General features: G+C 45.5%; 1 protein-coding gene across 1 annotated transcript in view; it reads right to left on the minus strand.

Moving 5' to 3' along the window:
- The window catches only part of UPF1 (UPF1, RNA helicase and ATPase), a 32795-nt gene that overhangs the window by 16288 nt on the left and 11646 nt on the right, over nt 1-4861 (minus strand). The window contains exon 2 of the mRNA XM_019513175.1: nt 4698-4856. Within this exon, the coding sequence (XP_019368720.1) occupies nt 4698-4856 (159 nt within the window). The remainder of the gene's footprint in view (nt 1-4697; nt 4857-4861) is intronic.

A 4861-nucleotide genomic window follows, 5' to 3' on the forward strand; every position in this document is an offset into this window, starting at 1 on the left:
CCCACCCTAGCCTGCAATTCAAAAGTTACATAAAATTAGGAGAACACCCACTTCCCTGAATATCCCATCTGGAAACCTCTGCAAACTAGTTTTTGGTGTGCATGATAGTTAACATCCAATTCCCACAGTTGATTCTGAAAACAAGTAAGTACTCATTTACAAAGTACAAATTACAACACTTTTTGAAACTTGCAACCATAAAAGTATCCCAAGGTGCAGTACAGGATGCAGGGCCATGTGCCTCCCATCAACCTAAGAGTGTGAACTGTTAGCATAAATGTAATGCTCTGCAAATGTAGCTATTAAAATGATAGCCAACAGGTTTAAGGAATGAAGAATACAGCAATGTGAGGGATCAATTCTGCTAAGAAAACAGAGAGGAAGAAACAATTCCACTAGTTGGAGAAACTGCACCAGCATACAAAAGCAGATTAGACTGATGGTTCCCAGCCTCACCACCCACCAAAAGATGATAACAGGTAGTTCCTTAAGTGTAAAAATGGCATTTCATATAAAAGTAGCTTAACTGGTCATGAAACATGCAGAGAATATTCACACCTCAAATTCATTTGAATTCTTACAAGCACAAACACCACACATGTGCCAATGACACTTTGACTGTAACTGGCCTATTTGAAAAAGTAATGATACATTTAAAAAGTCAGCTGATAAATTTAATCAAAATGTCTGAATACTTAAACAAATGTGGATAACTGGTGCCACTAATTATAGAGGCTTTTCAATTGTTTCTACTATTATTATTTCAAAGGGCAGTGAAACTAAAACGTTCCTTGGGTGAAATGAAGTGAAATTAAGAGCATGTCAGCAGTGAAGAGAAGGGCTCGGAGCTGTGCCGTGCTGTGCTCTGTTCCGCCCAAGGTAGCTGCTCGGGACCTTTCATCCTTTCACATCTTCGGGCATGAATGATGTCACCTGTTGCTAGGAAAAACGTATCGCCTCGTTTCAGGGCTTGGCAAACTAGCAATGAGGAAGTGACTCAACTGTTGTCTTAAAACCTTCTTGCAATTTTAGCTTCTGTACATATTGTTAAAAGTTTGACACTGTCACCCAGCTATTAAAGGGGGGCTTCTCTTAGGCTTAAAAATGTGCTGACTGCCAAGTTTCAGCACAATGAATTTAACTACCCTCTCATAAACTGTTTAAAAAGTGGGAGGGAGGTTAAGAGAAACTGGCACTCTAGAAGTATTTGACTTGTTCCTTAGCAAAAATAATCAACAAGAAACACCAGAGAAAACCCTGGGGACAAAGTTACTTAATGGCATTGCTCTCTCTGCTGAGATAAAGTACCTGAAAGATTCTCTGAACAGAAGTTTCTCCTGAGAGGATAAGTTACTTTCCAAATCAACGATAACAAGAATAACATGGAAATTTTATTTTCAATTTCTTCAAAAAGCACTGCCTGTGCCAGTAGCTAGCAATCCCTGGTAGCTGATGCATACACAGGCAAAAGCGTATTCACCTCCTGCCCTTCTGCTTAGGAGTTAGACAACATGTTTAAAGCTGCGGAAAGGGAAACAGCTGCAAAACTCAACAGGTAAAATGCCAGGCCTGTTGCTGGAAAAGAGTCCACTTCAGACTATGGGACTCGACTCTACGGAGGTGGCCTAGATGACCTCTTCCAGCCCTACTTCTCTGTGATTACTACCGGGTACAATACCCATTCCAGCGCTGCCTGACTTAGCTGCAAGACAGGGTCATATGCTGTCCCAGAACCAGTATTTGGGGATTTTTTAAGTAGCCAGAAGCATGTTCTAGGCCTTCAAGAAACAAAGAACATAAAATCTCTGTTTACTGCGATAAAGCAAGCGAGTCCAAACAGACAAGAGGAGGAGGAGAAGGACAATGACAAAAAGACAGTTTCAGCAAGATGTACAAATCCTTACACAACGAACACCTGAGCCATATACAGCTAAACTGCAAGGTGTGCTGTCAGCATTTCAGGCCATGTGCTTTTAGAAGACTCATGTAGACAGGAAGCATGGCACCCTTTCCATCTATTACAGGCATATAACCCACCTTACCTTAGAGTACAAGCGCTTTACTATTTACCTATCCACCCTCAGTGTCCTATGCGGCAGTGCATTTCAGAGTTCCCCACTTTACAGATGGGAAAAGTGAGGCACAGAGGCCAAGTAACATGCCCATGATCACATAACAGATCTGGAGGTGCAAGAAACCAAACCCGAGTCTCCCACACTCCAGGCTACAGCCCTATCTGGCTATCCTCCGCCAAGCAGTTTTTCAACCAGTTGAGCATATTAGCAGTTGAGTTGAGCCGTGTCCCTCCTCTACAGTAGACTTTAAAAAACTTGTCAGTGGGCATATGAGCTAATGTGCCAAAAGCAGCTATTTTAAATCTCTGCCTGGAGAGGGCCCTGAAGAATATGAAAGGGAGAAGAGGAAGTATGTGGTGAGAAACAGAGGTAAGACAGCTGTAGTGACAAGATCAGGAGTTTAACAGTGAGTTCAGAAAGGCTGATTTACATACAGGCTTTAGAAAAGGGCTGGATCAGCTGACCTACGAAGCAAGAAACTGTATGGCCATCACTTGTGCACCACTGACCCCTTATTCCCTTGCTAGTGGAACACTAGTTGACTTCAATGACTTTCAAAGTGCTCAACTTAATGCCTGCCACAGGAAAAAAGCCCTTATGTGGGAAAGTGCCATTTCCTACACTGTTGCAAGTTGGGTCTGTTAACAGGGCCAAGTCTGGACAGATATGTACTGAAACTGGAAAATACAAAGCAAACTTGATCTGAGGTACAGTATAGCTTATATTGCCTACAAAACAGCAAAAAAATATAGGCTTGGTAAACATGAAGAAAAGCACTTTTTTTTGTTTTGTTTTGCCAGTTTTGAAAACTATTCAGCAGCCTGTTGATAAAACTCCAAAATAAGATTTTCCCTTGAGTGGGGGTAGATTTATCCTTGCTACCTCAATATCTTCTTTACATGTTCATTTCAAAACAGGAAAATGCCTTTAGTGTCAATCCTGAGGCAGAGACTTTTAACACTAGTACGGCACTCAACCAGGAAAATCACGAGGCAGCACCGCCAGATGTGAGCAAACCACCAAAGAAAATACAGAAGTGGTGTGACAGCTCCTAGAAATTTATGAGAGGATGATATATGGTACAAGCATGGTGCCTGCATATACTATGAAACTATACCTATACACACAGGACAATACAACCTGGTTAAACTTACAGGTTTGGCGCACACGGGGTTTTGATGAGATCGACCTGCGTACCGCTTGGAAAAAAAGTTTATTTTTTACCCTACCAAACAAGCCGTCCTGTCACCATGCGTGCTTTTTTGGCACCCAGGTTTGAATTTACAGATTTGACATCCAAATAAATGCATAAGAAAAAGATACAAAGGTGAACTGAGAAATACCTGTCCAGACCTGAGTTCAGGGGTCTGGGCTTCTGCTACTGACACCAGCAACTGCAGCTAAAACCAACACAGTCCTGCAACCCCAATTCTGTCTTTGATAAGTTAGCAGCAGGAGCACAGACCGAGCAAGAATGCAAGCTTTCACAACCCAAAATGAAACATACTTCACATGCTAGAATTGGTTCTGGGCTTTATCAGCATTTCAATTCACCTTTAAAACTTGTATTTTAATGTCCCCACGGTTTGCAAACAGCTCGTTGCAGGGGAGCAGGACCACACACACAGGGATGGGCAGCCTGTTGCGACCTGGATAACACGCTGCAGCCTTGACATTACTACAACCATATGAAACCGCCATTTTTCTTTTTAATACAAGTTTCCTAGAGTCCAAGTCACAAATCCAAGACATCTGCGATCCTCAATGATTATATTTCCTTCTGCAGTTGTATGACCCCAACTTCTTTTCCTCCCTCCCCGAGCAGTGCTCTCCCCTTCCTTCCCAAGCCCAGGCCGAAGCCCCAGGTAGCAGCAGACCCACCCCGCCCTGCCCCGCCCCACCCCGTGGTGGGGAAGAACATCGCTCATTTTCCCAGCTGAAGTTGGGCCTTAAAGAGTCTCCCTTACTCACCTTTGGCTCCTATCCCCCATCTCCCTTTTCTTTTCCTAATTTCTACCTATTTACACATTGTCATAGACACTTTTCGCTTCTTTCATTCCTTGAAGATGATCTCACGCCGGCAGAGTCCCGATGCCAGATGAGGGGGGATTGCGCCCACAAGTTCGCAAAGAACGTTTCCCCCAGCCATTTCATTGGTTTAATAAAAGAGCAGAGAAACGCAGCTGTGGGGCTCAGCCCAGAGCCGTTTCCCACTTAATGAAAGATTGATGTTTCATTTATATCGTTTTTAAAGGAACAAAGCTGTAGTGCTTTATAGTTTTTGCAATTATAGTTTTTGCATCTACCCAAAGAACCGGCCCAGGCCCCAGGCAGTGGTGACGGTGGCTGACACACAAGCTGCTGCCCTGGCTTCTGGGATTCGTGCTTTCAGGGTGCTGCTTGACTGGGATTCATGTATTCGGGGTCTTGGGATTCGCACTTTTGGTGACACTTCTCACTAAACAAGTAGGAAGCGGCCCTGGGCCGAGCCCCAAGGCTGCATTTCCCTGCCGACCGCTCTCCTAAAAGCCCTGCCAGGGTGGCCGGAGGTGGGGAGCCACCCGCCCGCCGCCACGTGCTTGAGGAGGGGGCTCCCCTTGCCCCCCCCGCCCCCCGGCTCACCTGCGCCTCGATGGGCCCCGGTGGGCCCTGACCCGCACCGGCCGCGCCCGGGCCCTGCCCCGGCCCCGGCTGCCCCGGCCCGGGCGGAGTCTGCGTCTGGCTGGGGAGCGTGAAGTCGGTGAACTCGAACTCGGAGCCCTGAGTGTCGGCGCCGAGCAGCTCGG

This window comes from Gavialis gangeticus, unplaced genomic scaffold, assembly GCF_001723915.1.
Source record: "Gavialis gangeticus isolate Ggan-Ray unplaced genomic scaffold, GavGan_comp1, whole genome shotgun sequence".
Classification (NCBI taxonomy): Eukaryota; Metazoa; Chordata; order Crocodylia; family Gavialidae; genus Gavialis; species Gavialis gangeticus.